General features: G+C 34.1%; 1 protein-coding gene across 1 annotated transcript; it reads left to right on the plus strand.

Annotated features, from left to right (window-relative positions):
• Positions 1–2,812: 2,812 nt before the first annotated feature.
• On the plus strand, positions 2,813–15,083 carry TMEM244 (transmembrane protein 244). The gene is made up of 6 exons (XM_062570967.1): positions 2,813–2,845; positions 9,262–9,347; positions 9,909–9,982; positions 12,922–13,047; positions 14,104–14,148; positions 14,989–15,083. The coding sequence occupies exons 1-6, from the start codon at positions 2,813–2,815 to the stop codon at positions 15,081–15,083; spliced, it is 459 nt and encodes a 152-aa protein (XP_062426951.1).
• The last annotated feature ends 1,873 nt before the right edge of the window (positions 15,084–16,956 follow it).

The following is a 16,956-nucleotide window of genomic DNA, read 5'->3' on the forward strand; positions in this document are numbered from 1 at the left end:
GTATGGGTTGTGTCTTTCATAGGATACAATTAGGCTATACTCGCTGAAGTTATAATACATTCTAGAGTCAAATAAAATCTAATGATTTTTTCTTTGAAAAAAAAGCATTTTTTCAAGTTCTCTCCACTTCACTGACAGAGTCTTAGAGTCACTGTAGTTAAAGAACAAAAACACTGGCCAATATATTTTTTTCCAAGCTCTTCTTGGCTAGTACACTATTTAAATATAGTTCCTCCCTATCAGCAGATGGAGACAGAGTACACAAGTTTTGATGTCATCACCCTTCAGTGAACTAAGAATTTATCATCATAGAATGTAGACTGTATCCATTTGGTTGATCTTTGTATTTTCTTAAAAATTCCAGGATAATGAACAAATATACTTTGAGTTTTAATCATTTCTCTGATTTTAGGTCTTTCAAGTTTTTTAGAATTACATAACAAATGTGGGGCTCTGAGGTTAGCTCTGTATCTCGGGGCACAGTGTGCTGGAGAGCACACCATCAGCATAACAGCAACACAAATCATGTAGTACCTTCCATGAGCAATATTCATGTAATATTGCTGCATGATATCATTCTACAAATTACTATTAATTATTTTTGTAATGGCATTAGACTACATCATAAATTGTGGGCTTAAATGGGAGCATTCTAAAAAAAGCCCATAAGTAATAAGCTTAGGAGCAAACTAAGCATGAAGCTTTCATTAAAATTTCTCATAGTTCATCACTGCAAACTGACTTTTTGTTTTGGTTCAGGTAGCAGATAGGAACTGGGTAGTGCTTGGGTAGTGCTAAGTGCCCTTATGGGATACCAGCTGCTTAAAAGAGATACTGTCCTATACAAATGTCCTTAATTCCACTTTCAAAGGCCTTTCTGGCTGTTCTCCATTGCAGTTGCTTTTGTGTAATTGTCTGCGGTTGTGCTTTTGTCACCATTTATAAGTCTTGTATATACATAACAATATGAAGAACATGGATAGGTACAGCTGCATCCCAAATAAAGGTATTCATTAACCATTCTCAAACACGTGAGGTTAAGGTATCTATATACTACCAATATAACTGTTTCTTGGGTGTTTCCATAAAGCAGAACAGCACACACTCCATGGGTTCAAAAGTAATGGAGTCTTGCCTCATATCCTTACAAACTATATGTAGCCCAAAGCTTCAGAAAATAGCCTGTATTTGAAATTAGGGCTAGTTGAAACCAAAATAGATCATTTATTTCAATGTGAATTAAAACACGTCTTCTGCCTACCACTGCTGAACAGTGGCTGTCATATAGCCTATAGTTGAATTAGTGGAAAAGAATTCAAAGAGAGAAATAAGAGATAACAAAAGTGGTTATTCCATTACCTCAACATTTTGCTAACACCACCACAATATCTCTTCCACTAACATTCACTACTGAGTGATTTAAGCAGTATTTTGGATCACACAGAGCTTCTGCCCCTCCCAATTTTGATCTATTCCTGTTCTCTGTGTTATCACAATTCTGTTGCTTTCATACTGGAAGTAAGGACACTATAGAAGTATTATTCTTTTTCTCAGCATATTTAAAATTTACAGTTTTGCAATAGGAATGGGAGGAACCTCTTAGTCTCTTCAAAAATTCCATGCCTGCAGCTTACATTACATTACATTTCAGACTTGCTGACTCTGGTTCTAGCCTCTAACTTTGGTTAAATTGACTCTTTGTGAACAAATTAGTGAATGGAAACTCTTAACAATACTCTTAGATTAATGCAATTCATTATTAATTATCTTGCTACTTGTAGTTACTGAAAAAGTTTATGTGAATTAATTTTATGTCATGGTTATTTTCAGCTGATATTTTAGGGCAGATAGCCCTCAGAATAGTTCTTAACTGATGCACATTTTTTTGTGCTAGCACTCTGTACGGGAAGGAATTTTATACAATACTACCAGTAATTTCCCTGACGATATTTCCAATCTGGAACTATCCAATCTATGAGCCAAAACTCTTGTTTGCTGAGCAAAGACTATGTTTTAAAGCAGATAATATTAATTTTGTATGATTTAAAAGACATAAACACCTAATGATACTTGCACAGATTATATAACGCCTTGTACCATCTAATTTTTTTCAAATAGCATGGTATACTGAGTCATAATGTGTCTGGAAAAAAAGTCAAAACTGAATCCACTTAAGGAACTGCTCAGTTGAAGTTGGACCTGCTCTAAAGCATGCTAAATTTCATTCAGTTGAAGGAACAAAATGGGATTCAGGAAAAGGAGAAGACTCGTAAAACAAGTCTGGTATTTTTAAACCTAATTATGCCTGATTCAATGTGAATTATACTTAATGTAATAAAGTGACAGTCAGAAAAAAAATGCTAATGAAGGACAGTGTGAAGAATGTACCCTTCCTCATTTATAGTCAATAGAATTAATGTTATGAAACATATAACTAATTAAAGTAGGAAATTATAATAACCTAAGGAACTGTGATCAAATGAGTGCTGCAAAAAGCAAAGAGAAGGCAGAAAATATTATTCATAGTCTTGTCTCTAAACGGTCAAATTATATTATTGACATGCTTTGGCTGACTGTAGTTAACCCAAGTATGATCATTTAATGAGCTGGTAGGATTTTGTTTGGTCTTCAGCAGCTTACAGTTGGCTCACAGATGGCTTCAGTCTCAGTTCAGTTTAATCCAATAAACTTGCCTCACTCTGTCCTATACTCACCTATAAGAGTGCCTTTTGGGTGAAAAACAGCTGCTTCTTCCTGCTGATATTGGCATTAGGAATATAGCAACATCATTTCCTTTACTCATCATGTGTCCATGGCTCTGAAGGTCAAAACGGCTGAAACCAAGGTAAAGGGAATTGAGCTTGTATAGCACCGTATGTCACTGGATAGTATTTAGCGTATTAGATAGCTATTGACGATCTTGAAAAAGCAGTTGCATTCATTCTTACAAAATATTCTTCAATGTTCTATTCCTAAATAATGAAATAAACAGGCACCTCTTACTATAGTGCTGGTAGTTAAATACTGCAGAGTACATTTTATATAAAGGATTTCAAAATATATAACGTAGTTCCATTTAAAAGATTTAATTCTTAAAAGTGTCTAATAAAATCCTGTATTTAAGTACAACAGTTCTTGTACAACAAATTCTTTGTTTAAGTTATTTTAATATACAATAGATTACTCTGTAGTTTTTTAACTTGTGTTTTTCACATTGCAATCTTAGAGGGGTTAAAAAGGGAAACAAAGGGAGAATTAATGTATTTTGAAATTTAAAAAGTATATACATTTAAATTTCAGGGGAAAGGTCAAATAAAAATGAAGTAGAATACAACTGGAAACATTTCAAAGGTTTTTAATTTTTGTGTTGTTCTTTTACTAGCATATTCTAGGTACTGGGTTGCATGCATTTCTTTAGCTTACTTGACTAAGCAAAGTATGTTATAGCTAATACATCACTACATCCCTAAGACAGGGCTTAAGAATATTCTGGATACAAAGGGAAAAATTTTGGTCCTTTGAAGTCAATGAAAGTTTGTCACTGACTTCAAGGGAGGCTAGGAATTCACTTACTGTAATTAAAGGTCAACATGCCATCAGCTCACAGCCTTCCTTCAGGTCAGTTCTTTCCCCTCTTATCTTTTTCATTACAGTACAATCTACATCTAGAGTAGACTTAAAGGAGGGGCAGCAGATAAAGGAGAATTCCATGAAACGTGCATCTCTTTAGAAAAACTGAATGAAAATGATTCTTACCAAAAATGTGCCAAATATTAAACTTGCAATGTTTAGAGGTACACGTGGGTGTGGTGGGAGGCGGGTGGAGGAAGTGTGGCATGGCTACTAGACTTGCACATGACATTGTAGGCAATGAACATTAAAATGGCCATTGAATACAGTCTGGAAAAGAATCAATCAGATGGGTTATTTGACCAATTTTCACTTAGAATAAGACAAAAAAAGTAGAAATAGAAAACCTGTACTAACCCCTCAGACTAAGCACGTCAAAGGGGGATTAATCATTCTTCATTTTTTTTTTTGCTTTGCTTTGGTGTAGAGAAAGCAAAGCAGAATAAGAGACTGTGCTGAACATTTACTTATTGACAAATATCAATTTGTATAGCCATGATGGATTTCTCTCCTATTGCAATAGAAACTAAAGCCCCTGGCAGTTGTGGGAGATGGATACAGTGATGCACTTTTACTTTTCAGTAATCAGCAATATAAAAATTATGGAAAAGTAGTTTGCTAAATTCAGAGTGCCCATACTTCTGTAAGAGTAGGACAGTTCTGTAAATGTATTATCCATATTCAACCACTCAAAGAACAAAGGCCAGAAGTGAACATTAGCTATATTAGAGAGAAGCCTCATCCAAAGGCATCTGATCTTGCTTTGAAGAATCTGTTATTTCCAAAGGTACTCTGTTCCATTGGGAATCCTTCACTGTTAAAAATGTCCTTTACTTATCTTTTGAATTTGTCTAGCTATAACTTCCAGTCACTTACCTCTTGTGGCTTTTCTGATAGGTTAAAGAGTCCTTAAGTACCTGATATTTTCTGCCTGTGAAGGTACTTATCCACCATAATCAAATCAGTCCTCAGGGCTAAACAGATTGACCTCTTTAGATGTGTAGTGCTAGTGACAAAAAGAAACTTCTAGTCAGCAACTCTCTTTTGTGGCTCTTCTTTGCACCATCTTCATTTCTTGACATACCTTAAAAAGACCCAAAATTGGATGCCACTTTATCTTCCCAGTGTTGCATTTAGAAGTAATACTTCTTACTTCTACTCATCTATTCATATTCTTCCACCTCAAAAATCAAAGCTTTAAGGGCTTATTATGTATCACAGCATTGCAAGAGCAGCTCAAGAAAATGAGCTAGCATGAGCTGTCCATCTATAGCCCCTTTCAGAGTCTCTGCATCCTTGAATAAAGGCTCTTTTTTCATTAGTGTTTGGTGGGTCAGCTTTTATCAGTATACAACAAACTAAATCAAAATGAAAATTGTATTTTAGAACTGGTTTAAGTTTTACTTTTTTTACCCCAATCTTGACTGGAAATCTAGCTTTATTTGAAAATGAGATCTTCTAAAAAAATACTCTGTATCTTTACTTTTTTTTTTATTCAGCAACTTTGAATCATTTGTCAAGAACATTACCCAATTGTATTCTCAAAATTCCCAACCAGGGTGAGTGCACGGAACTACTCAGTAATGGATTTTGATAAGAATTCTTGAGTAATAGTAAATAAATAAAAAGCTCAGATCCCTTTCAAACTTTGCAAGACAGAAATGATTTTTGAAATATTGGGGTTTTTTATTGCCTTCCGTTAGTTTTATTTTTTCTCCAAATAATTCTTCTTCCTTCTTTGTTATAAATATCCAGTTATTATTTTCCCCCACCTTGGTCCATGTAACCAACTTAACATATGTGATTCCTTTCACTCTTCTTCAGAAATCAGTCCTACCAGTTCTTACTTACTTTTTTCTTAGATGCATTCCACTTGTAAATATGTTATCACCAGTCAAAGAAACAAACACTGTCTTCTTTGATTTTGATACAATTCTTCACTGTATGCAGTCTGTAATTTCTGCATGCCATCATAATACTGTGAAAAACTGTACCTAGTTCCCTATATTCTACAACTCCTTTTATGTAAGAATGCTTTTCATAAACTTGCTTCTGAATTAGTATCTTGTTTTTGGAGTATTTCATCATCTCAGTCTTCATTTTTCCATTTTAAATCTTTTGATAAACATGGACAAGAAGTCCTATAAAGTGTCAAGACTTCAAATGCTCAATGTCAGCTCAATTCAATGGAAATTGGATGGATGTCAATGGAAATTCAGCATGGAATCTTGCAAGATGTCCACAAAAATTTGCAGGTGTAAGACCCATAATTGTAGGCAGAAGTATATTTAGTTAATAACAGAATTACAGTACTTATGCTCCCCTTAGATCAGTATTGCATTATGACATTGCTCTTAAGACAATGCAAACCTGTCACAGCCACTTTCAGTCTAAATCATGTGGTGCAATTCAGCAAAATTTTAAAACAGTTAATACATGAGAAAGTTGGTTTGCAATTCTAATAATCTCTTTTCAGAGAGAAAATAAAGAACTAGAAAAAATGCAAAGAAAAGCAACAATGGCAGTCACTGGTATGTTATGGATTTCATATTTGGAGAGATTTAAACAGGCTAGAACTCTTAGGAGAGAGGTGTTTAAGATGAACTCTCTTTTGAACATGGTCTGGAACCCAGGTCTCACCTCTTACCAGATGAGTGATCAATCCACTGAGTGAGACAATCATTCTTTTTGCCTCTCCATGATTTTTTAATAACTTCAAACAAAGTAAAACTAAATGAAGAGAACAGATGGCCATGCTTAACCTTTTTCTCCTTCTCCTTCCATGTAACTTACAGTATCTGGGACACAAAATATTTCTTTGTTAGTAGATGATGTAAAATTTGAATTCTTCTGGCAGGAGAGGTTATCAAACTCAGGATACTGACATCTTGAGTGGATGCTATACAAACCCAACTACTAGATTCTGGAGAAAACATTCAATTTTTTTGCCACTTTGCTTTTACTTTGAAATGGAAGATTAGGGAGAGACATATAAAACCTGAAGCCGGATACAGAATACAGATGAATGGTTCTGCTAAAGAATTTTTGGTAACTGAGGCACTAGACTGCCTAGATCAGGAGACTGGAATGCTCATGATGATCTTACCACAAGCCATTGGGATAATAGTATCATTTCTGCTGTGGGGAATACTGATGTTGATAACTATCCATGTTCTGTCTTTCACTTAAGAAGATTACTACAAAGAGAAATGATACTTACTACTGTTGTCTATGACATGTCTGAAAAGACAAAAATACAGTAAAAAGGGGCTTCTTACTACATTTTTAGTTTTGCTGAACCTCAGGTATACAGAATTGTGAAAAATAACTAGGAAGAAAGTACCATTGTAGTATGGTATCTTTTTTTCAGCATACCTTCATATCTTATACTAAAAGCTGCTCCAGCTAAAACGAGGACGCATAGAATCATTAAAAAATACAGTGTGAAATACAGCATGTCTTACATGCTATCAGCTTCAAGTAAAGAAACGTATGTGAAAAGAACAGCTGCACAAAATGAAAGCTTAAGAAGAATACTCAGGTAAAGAATGGAAGACTAAAGAAAAATAGTAACAGAGAAAGAGTGGAAGACTAATAGAAGATGAAGCAAAACAACAAATACACGGATGACAAGGGATGGCAAAAGATGCAGAGCTTTCCATAGGAAGGAGTATTTTGCAGTAGTTTCCCGGTCCTTAAGTGTACAGGAAGCACTCCAAGAGGAAAGCTGGACATGAGAGAATAGGATGAATTTCCCATGGTATACATACTCTAAGTAAACTAGGTAAAGTGTAACACGCAAGCCTGAGCCTAGATAGTCAAAAACTTCGTTTAACATTTATGCTGGAACATCAACACCGCATTTCCAATAAAAACTATAATGGATTAGGTTGAAGATCTTACCAGTTGAGTCAGGTAAACACACATTCGCAGTTTTCGGCTACCTGATGGCCAATCTGAAGAAAGAAATTTTTTAATTATTACATATGTTTTACATGGGCTGAGAATTCAAACAACAGTCTACTCTTAAAAAAGAAACTGAAATGCTTTCATATCAAAAAGTAAAGTACTAAGAAGTGATTTAGCCACACATCCTTCCAAAGTAAAGCTGAATGCAGTAAAAAATTAAAGATGTACAATATGAAACTGGTAGCAATTCTCTTTGCAGTCATTGTCTTTCTCATAGTCACATTCTATCTATATTCTTGCTGAGGAAAGTAAAGAGTAGAAAATACAGGATGCAGGCGATAAGCAAAGAAGAGCATGAGGCAATAAAGAACGAAGCAGGCATTAAAAATAGCAATAACAGACACAGAGACAAAAGAAATTAAGAAAGAGGAAAGGAAAAAATAGGGTATGATAGAGTACTATCTAGAGTGAGAAAATAAGACAATACAGAGTCTACAGAAAAGAAAAAAATACTGATTTTGCTAACCTTTCTACCAGACTTTAGTAAGCATATTTGACTTTATGTTCTTGTTTAAGTAAGCACACAATACACCAAAGCAGCTGCTCCAATCTGATGTATAGAGATCCCAGGTACTGATGTCACATGTTTGCTTAAAAAAATAAGTAAAAGTCCAAATTGGTATCTTGAATGTCATTATGTCATCACAGAAAAAACAGAAATTAAAGTATTAGGCATAAACAAGATTCTACTATTATTATCAGAACATATTAACCTTCAATATATAATTTTACATTATACCTGTAGGAATTAATACATGTCTTAAAGGCCTGCATAATTCAGGAAGCTACCTTAAATAATCAGAGATGTGGGAATCATGCTTCACTTAAAAGGATCTCAAGGCATTTTATAAACATTATCATGTTAAGTCTCTGTGCATTGTTTCTAAACCATCAGTTTAGAAATTAAGACATTGAAATAGAATGAAAGAAATAATGATACCAAGATAGCTTTGGAAATGTAACTTCTTAGTATAATTCTCTATATTATGTATCTTTTTTCTAAGAAAACACCCAGTCTTTGATCATTAGCCAGTTGTTGCTCTCTGAAACTCATATTTTACATATTTTATACATATTTTATTTTTTCAATTTAGAGTTGGAATTTATTTAGAATAAATTAACAAACAATTAAACTTTAAAAAATATTTAACAGTCCCCATTACTCGCTTAAGAAGTTGCCTGTATCTTTCCCTTTGAAAGTAAGCACTAGGGTCACATGTTTTCTAAAACCTGGGAAATTTAATTACTGTTTGCGATTTTTACATTTTATTTGTATATAATTTCAACATAATTACAGGTTGGGCATTTCTCTAAAGTTAATAGTGAGGCTTAGTTAAGCATCTGGACAATCTTAAATTCCCAAGTCCTACAACTGCGAAGAATGGGGCTTCTCATTGCTCACTCAGAAGCCATACACATTCAACAGCTAAGTAATGAGTGTACAACAGAAACAAAGAACTGCGTATTATATCCCACATTAGGAGCTGAAATGTGCTTTAAACAACTTCTGTGTAATCAGCAACAGCAAAAATTCCATCTAAATACATTTTTTAAAATGCTTTTTCAAATTATGATACGATAGAAATCTGGTATTATTTTTTGACTATTATTTACCTAACCCAAATACGGCACTAGGTTTAACTCTGCTTTTCCCTTTTATAGGTAGTGCTGGTGAACCTGTTGATATGCATGGTAGTTTTCTATGCTGTGTACTATGTAATCCTATCTGTCTGCTTCGCAGCATTCAAGTAAGATTTCTTTGCTTCAGTCTAATATGATTGTGTAATAGAACTGGATAGATAAAATATTGATTCTGTAGCCCAATAGAGAAGGCATCCAGACTGGAAGCATCCTGTCTCAGTTATTCTATGAGCATTTTCAAACTCCGTTCAATTGTTGCCACTGAATCTCCATTTAAATGCACAAACTAGCAAACAGCTACTCAAAATTAATATAAAATGCTGATTCTACTATGCTTCCTTGCACTTACACCACTTGAATAAAGGAACGTGAGAGAAAAGATGATGTGAAAGAAGAAAAGATTTTATAGTCAATAAAAAAGACAAATTATCTTCCCTTAGGAACTTACTAATTAGCATGTATAGTGCCAGATATGTCTTAAATAAAAGTGGCGATGATAGACACTATGTGCAAGGGCAAGACCATGACATATAACGAAATGCAGAAAGCTTGTAAAAGCCCAGGATACTCCATTTTAAATCTTATTTTAAAACACATGTGATGTGTCATATAACTACTAAGACCTGACTGAAAATTTTTGGCTAAACTTATTCATTTTATTTCCACAGGATCAAAATGTTAGATGGTTTGGCACCTTTTGATTTTAAGACAAATCCCTCATGGATTAACCCATACTATTTAGGTAATTTGTTTCTCTGATTCTATTTAAGTTTGTTTATCTGGATGTAAACTTGCATTCCTCATGGATAGTATTTTAAAGCCTTTTCAGTAATGCTAATGTTTTCAGTATTTTAACTGTACTGTATTTAAATGTTAATTCATATTCCCCATATTTCTCATTAAGGTATTGCTACTTATCATTCTAGTGATTCTTAGGCATTTCCTTGAGTTGTTCTTTTAATTTTGCATCATTTTGAAGAAAATGTGCTGCTCTACAAGGATGCTTCATTTTCATTATAAAACAATTATCTATTCTCTGTAAAGTTCCTCCACAAAGTTGTAAAATTTAAATTCATAATGTAGAAAATTTCTCATGATCCATGTTGGGTCCAGAATCTTACGTGATGTTATAAATAGTAGATCCATATTCCACGAATAAAAATTTTGCTTGGCAATGCCTGAATATACTCATCATTAAAATGTCAGGGTTTGATAGTAGTTCTAATACAAATCCTGCATTTTTGACTGAAGACTTTAAAACATACTTGCTTTTCAAAACTGTCATCTCCAGAAAATTACATGCATAAGTGAAGCTTTATCAGATTTGTAATCTATTTCACAAAAGCAAATCACGTCATCTGGAATTAAAAATGCTCAAAAGTAATTATCTAGAACAACAGGATAAAAAGGAGAACAAAAATGCATGAATACTTTTAGAGTTCCAGTGCTGCTTTCAGACGAAAAAAGAACATTTCAGTTGTAGTAATGGAAAAAAAAATTAAATCGTATTCTATTAGAACTATTTTTTAGGGCCATAATGTAATTACTGTATCTCAAAATGACTTTTTTTTCAAAACTATATCTGATGGTTTGATGTAGCATGCTTACAACGTGTTGAAAACAGTAACTAGATCATGCATCTGGTTAGTACTGCATCCTTCTCTCTGTCCACCTGATGAGATAATGTGAAATAGCAAAACATAATAGGAACCGTTTAAAGTCAATGGACGCTAAAATATAAGTAAGCTCTCTATATGATGTTGCAAATAAGAATTAGCTTACTCAGGGTCTCACTCATGCCTGTGAAAAACAGAATTATGTTTTTCAAAGATAACTTAAAAATAGAAGTCTCAGGTCAGAAATGAGGTATTGTTACCGGCCAAATTTTGTAGAAAAGTCTGCAGACCATCTGTCTGCGCTAAGCATATTCACTAAATTATAAAACCATTGGGAAAATTTAAAGGGATACTACCATCATGAAATCTAGTAAATGAAAAAAAAAAATAAATGCATTGTCAAGCACTACATTTTTTAAAGTGCCTTCTAATTTCCTAACCTCCTGTGGTTTTACAGATATATGCTTCTTATTTTTTTACTTTTTTTTTAAACTGCTGGTGAGAGCTCCACAAAAAGAACAGTAGGAACTAACTAACTGACTCTATAAAGAAAATAACTTTGAAAGGCATAATCTGCTGCCAAATGTATAAATTAAATACAGTGAAAAAATAATAATGTTCTCTCTACTTTCAGCTGAAGGAATCTTAGGTATTACGCTACTGCAACAGTAGAAAAATAAACAATCCAGTGTGTGACTTTTATATGCCTTTATTTTTTAAAAAAAGAACAAAATGTATTTATATTGAAAATTCTATGAATTTTAAAGGCACAATTACAGTCTGTTATACAAGCTGTTGATCACAAGAATTCAGGACTATAGATAGAATGAACCTTACGTGTCTTTCATTCAGTCCCCTGCTATCTCATATAGTCACATAGTATAAAGCTTTTGACCAAATAATGAAATTTTTCCCTAAAATAGTGTTTGATTCCATTATCCATACCAGCAAGGAAACAAACTGAAAGCTAAGCACCAGACTTCGACAGCACTGTCAAAGAACACACATAAATTACCCCCATGATGTTCTTCCTCCTTCCCAGTTTAGCTCCTCTGTGCCTTTCTAGACTGTTTTCACTATGGAGGCATGGCTTGGCAGCGCCATAACTTCTCCAGAATTATGCCCAGTATCAGTGGGAAGCTGTCATTGCAGGCTGACAGCATACTATGGCTCATTATGTTCCAGAGAAGGTGCAGTAGAGGGAACAGAAATGGACTGTTTCATCACTGCGAGAAGGAACTTGGTTGACCAGATACTTTATACTTAGCCATAGTCTCTTTTGGCAGTGTAATTTAGGCATTATCCCTTTTCAGGTAATCCTCATTCATGGATTAACATAACACAGAGGTGGTGGCTAAATATCAGGCACAAGATAGTGACAGTATGGTAGCTGGGCCAGCTATGCTAACAGTGCTGAGAAAAGTCAGACTTCTGGTTTTTTTATCACATTAACATGAGATCCATAAGGATGATGTAAGCTCACCTTGTAGGTTCTCTGTTCCATTTCCCCATTATGTCCTTTCTGCCCTCACATCGTTTCCTCATCCCTTTCTCCTTCCAGAATATGCACATACATATACACATACATACATACATATACATATGTATGATGCAATTAAAGGGGTTGGGATGTACTTTCTGGACATAACCCCTTAACCACACAATGATGTTTTGGAAGAGAAAAAAATTGATGTAGATCAATATCAATCATACTATTCAATGTCATATGCAAAGAGTATGGACAGTCTCTTACATAAAATTTCCATACCATTTCTCCCCTAGGCTATATGTACAGCATTGGTCATCACTCTGTTAATCCTCAGGTTTTTGCACAAAATATGAAATATTTTAAAGCTATAAACAAATCAGGACACAACTCAAGCAGATTTTTGCAGTAAAATTAGAAACTAGCTTTATAATGAAAACATTAGTGTAATATTTGATCTTGTCAAAAATAATCTACTTTACCTCAGGAGATTTTAACTTCCTATTGCCATTACTTCTGAATATAAGAATGAGCATCATGAAATTGTGCTTACTATGAATATGCTATTCTGATTTACAGTTCTTCTGATATCATTGGAAATAACTTTCTTCATTTGTGGTCTGCTGTTTGCCCTGATTGTGGAAGAATGGGTTTGGGATTATGCTGTAACAGTTACTATTATTCATATCATCGTAACTTCAATTGGTAAGTAGGATTACTACTACATATATGCACAATACCGTAAATTGAAGAGACTTATTACTGGACTAATCTTACCATTTTTCTCAAATAAACTTAATATATCTCAAATTTTCATCCATTTGAATCATGTACTTGTTTAAACTCTGCCATGTGAAACATTACTCTTTGTTGTAGCATTAACAAAATAAAATTTTCTTTTAAAAATTTAAGAATTTTAGTTTGTAAGGAGACAGTTAATGTCTAAAAGATCAAGCCTAGATATAACTTCAACATCTCAGGCATGTTCTTCTCTAAAACAAGAAATTAATAGTTGTCCATGTCCTGACACTTTAACGCCCACTCGTAATACCTCAGCTGTAGTTTGGAGTATGAGACTTGCTTCAGCAAACCTAATTCAAAACCTAATTCAAACTGTTTAAGTTAGATCACTCCAACTAGTGAGGAAAAAGCATTTTACCTATTGAAGTACTTTTTTTTTTCCTGAAACTCTTCCCCTTTGCCCAAAAGAAAAAAAAATATTTGGCTGCTGTAAACCAAGGCTCCTCATCAGTTTTTGCCAGCACCTGGTAACCTTCCCCCTCCTCTCATGCTGTTTAACAGAATGCTGCTGTGGCTGATCAGGAAACATATTTTAACCCTATCCCTGCCAGAGCTGTGTGAGGATCTTCTCTCCTATAACAGTATAACATTAATATTGTTACTCTAGAGTTCAGGAAGAGCAAAGATTTCAAATTAGGGCTATCGCCTCCACTACATAATAATTCACCTTTCTTTTTTAATGCTTTATCCATTTCTGTTTTAGCAGTTTAGGTAGAAAGGGATTCCCCAGTTCCCATGAGAAGTTATGCTAGAGACTGTAAAGATTAGTTTATCTTAAAAGATTAAGCACAGTTCCTTAGGACCTAAATAGCACAAGCTCAGGACCTAAATAGGAGTTTGTAATTTCAGTTAAGCTAAAGCACATAATTTATAAAGTATAACTAACTAGATATTTTACAATATAATTTGTCTTCCTTCTTAATGTTTAAAAACGTAACAGTTCTTTCCCTCTCCTTCCAGTTGCATCTGAATTCCCTCTGATGTTACACTGGTGGCTGGCATTAGGTATAATTAAATTCTTTAAAATTTAATTTGTTAGACTGTATGTATAAAATTAGTCTCTAGTCTCAATACTTTGAGAATTGCCAGTATTAAAGAAGAAATATATGCTTTTGAGTTATTCTTCTTTTAAGGGGACAGGCCAGTAATTCAGGGGTAACATCTGATGTGCCTTAATCAGTCTTCTATTTTAGGACCAGAACATGCTCATTTTACTTACGTTAATTTTGCTAATAAAAAGCAGATTTGCTTATGCAGTTGAAATAAGCCACATTTAAGTCCTGCCTAATCAAACCACCCATCTCACCTAATTCAGGTATCAAAAAGACACTTGTCCAAACCAGTCATTCTCGGTACCCTTAATAATCAATGGAGAAAAATAGGCACCTTCAGAGGCAATTTGTGTCAATATTACATGCAGCCATCTCTGATTTAAGTGAACGGCAAATCTTTACTTTTGAATGTTTAATTTTCTGTAAAATTAAAAGTATGTCCCTCTGCTGGAATATATTATCTTGGGAAATAGTTAAGGGAGAAAATGGTGTCATTCTTTCTTTTATGGTGGGTAATAAGGATTGCCAGCTGTAGTAAATTCCTAAACGATGGAGACAGGCAAATAAATTCCCTGTCCTGAGACTAGTTTTGCATGAATTGGAACCTGTACTTTTATGGCTGGCTAAAGGCTGGGGCAAAAAGTATAAGGAAACAGGCTACTTTTAAAAAATCAAAGACAAAAAGAAGTACTGCTTAGAGTTTCATAGAAAAGAACAAATACTGCTTAAATCCCTGTAACATTTGTATTCTACTACATAACTTAATGCAGAACAATCATGTATTTCCTTTCAGGATCTGGCCTAATTTCAATGATTTGTGGAGGACAGATTTTGGCATATTGTTTGTTCAAAGACAACTTCATTTACCCAGTTCTGGATGATTTTTGAAAAAGCACAATTTGAACTTGCATTAAATCATTTCTGTGATTTAATTAACAATGTAATTAAAACAAAGCAAGACTCTGTCTAACTATAAGGCTAATATTTAGCTTACTGGACCTTTTTATCTTTACATTTGTTTATAAAATCAGTGTAATCACTTTTAGCTTTTCGTATGCATATTTCCATTAAGCAAATGACTACATACACTGTCTGTTTCTTAAAAACAAGCAAGCCATAAGGACAAGAGCAATGATGCAGCACTCTTGCAAAAACCTAAAAGGAAGAGAAAAAACAAGTTTGAAGTTAGTGATTTCAGATTGCTTTTTATCTATTGTACTTTATGAACTTCTGACTGTAACTTAAGCTGGAATCCGGCCTCTCATAAGGGCTGCAAAAAGAAACTTTAAAGTCACCCAGCTGGCATAAATCACTGTAGCTTTATAGCAGTTTTTACTAGCAACCCCCAGGAAAGAAGACTCCTTGAATCCTTGAATAGCTCTGTATGTCTGTCCATCTCAAAGCTCTCAGTGCAAAAGATGCGTAAGTTGAGAGCAGGCAGACTAACAATCAGCAATGTTCGGTTGATTCCCCCAGCTTCCAGGGATGCTACAGACAAGTTTTTGCTACAATAGCTTCAGGCTATTCTAACTTTCATTAATGATCCATTTATGATCTGACTGTGCCAGAACGAGGAAATGCAAATGTTGCCTACAGACACTTTTTCACATATTCCTTTCTTTCTCCTCCAGCTGCATATGGTGAATCACAAAGAGCTAGTTTATAGATTGTGGTAATTACACACACACACGCATGTGCACACGTGCACACACACAATAGTGACACATAGTAACTTTTTATCTATTTAACTATAATGAATCGCCGAATTGCTAGAAGGCAATTTCATCTTAAATATAATGTTAGAGATTGGATTTTAACTGCAGTTTGCATGAAGACTGGGTTCATGCTTGCACAGTAGTGCTAAACATTGAATTTGCCTTATTCTTACTTGACAGATAATGCCTCTAAAGAATCTGTCTCCCATTGATCTAATCAAAGACTTTAAAATTAATTGCAACTTTTTATAATTTCATGCAATTTCAATATTTAAAATACACAATGAGAAGCACATTTACGAAGACTCCTTAAAGTATGAATTTGTCTTTCATGAAAGTTAGATAAGTAATTTTAGAGACAAATCGGGCATATAAATCAACAACATTGAATAGACTGAAACTTTAAGTTCAGTAAAAGTAAATAAAGTATAACATGTTGTCTACTGAAGTCAACAGAGGCAATTCTGCAGAATCAATTAACTGACCAACAATGGTCATTGAATTGAACCATGGATAATTTTTAGTTTGCTGGATTTGTATCTCCATAAATATTAGTGTGCAAATAATTGACTCATACTATGTATTTGAAAGATGTCCGCATATTTCTTCTAGATTTGTTTCAGTTCAGAACTATGTGTTTCAGTTCAGAAAAATGGATGGGAAATAAATACTGTTTAATGTTAATTCATGTATCTGTATTAGTCCATATATAACTTGTGTGTGGGTAGTGTGCCATGTGGCACAGAACATTAGTGGATTAGATACAAAGTTAATCCATAGGTGGAACAAGTTTCTATTTTTAAACTGGCAGGCTTTTACACAAAGGGTGTTAGCCTAGCTGCAGCTTGCAATCGTTCTGTTGCCCAGTCCTGACATTTTAAACTTTTGTTTTTTATTTAAAATCTTAAATCAGCAGGAAGAAATACTTTAAAACTAATATGAAGTGTATTTTATCCCCAGGATTTCTCTAAAGCACATACAACTAGGCCAGTGCTAGAAAAACGATCACAGTAAGAACTCTGTGGAGAATTAAAAACATTAGTCTT

The sequence above is a fragment of the Rhea pennata genome, chromosome 3 (genome assembly GCF_028389875.1).
Source record: "Rhea pennata isolate bPtePen1 chromosome 3, bPtePen1.pri, whole genome shotgun sequence".
Classification (NCBI taxonomy): domain Eukaryota; kingdom Metazoa; phylum Chordata; class Aves; order Rheiformes; family Rheidae; genus Rhea; species Rhea pennata.